General features: G+C 42.7%; 1 protein-coding gene across 1 annotated transcript in view; it reads left to right on the forward strand.

Moving 5' to 3' along the window:
* The window catches only part of aclyb (ATP citrate lyase b), a 15,313-nt gene that overhangs the window by 8,999 nt on the left and 5,921 nt on the right, over window positions 1-393 (forward strand). The window contains exon 15 of the mRNA XM_035663063.1: window positions 16-157. Within this exon, the coding sequence (XP_035518956.1) occupies window positions 16-157 (142 nt within the window). The remainder of the gene's footprint in view (window positions 1-15; window positions 158-393) is intronic.

Here is a 393-nt window from a genome sequence, read left to right on the forward strand (position 1 = left end):
TCTTCCTTCCTTCAGCCAAAGCCACCACACTCTTCAGAAAGCAGACCAAAGCCATGGTCTGGGGCATGCAGACACGTGCCGTGCAAGGCATGCTAGACTTCGACTATGTATGCTCCCGGGACGAACCCTCTGTGGCAGCCATGGTGTACCCCTTCACGTAGGTTTCCCAAGATAAATGACAAACTTGATACTCCACTGACTAAAGACATCTCTACAATGTTACAAAAAGTCGTCCTAAATATGTTTTGACTGCAGATATCATGTGTTAATATTAATTAGAAAACCACACGGACCATTTTGTTAAGGTTTTTTCTCTAAACAATGGCGGATAATGTAAGAAACACTCTGGCCAACTGTGTTGAGCAAGTATTAACCTCTAGTTGGTATATATAT

Source organism: Morone saxatilis, unplaced genomic scaffold (assembly GCF_004916995.1).
Source record: "Morone saxatilis isolate NCDOM2014 unplaced genomic scaffold, NCSU_SB_2.0 Contig1, whole genome shotgun sequence".
Classification (NCBI taxonomy): Eukaryota; Metazoa; Chordata; class Actinopteri; family Moronidae; genus Morone; species Morone saxatilis.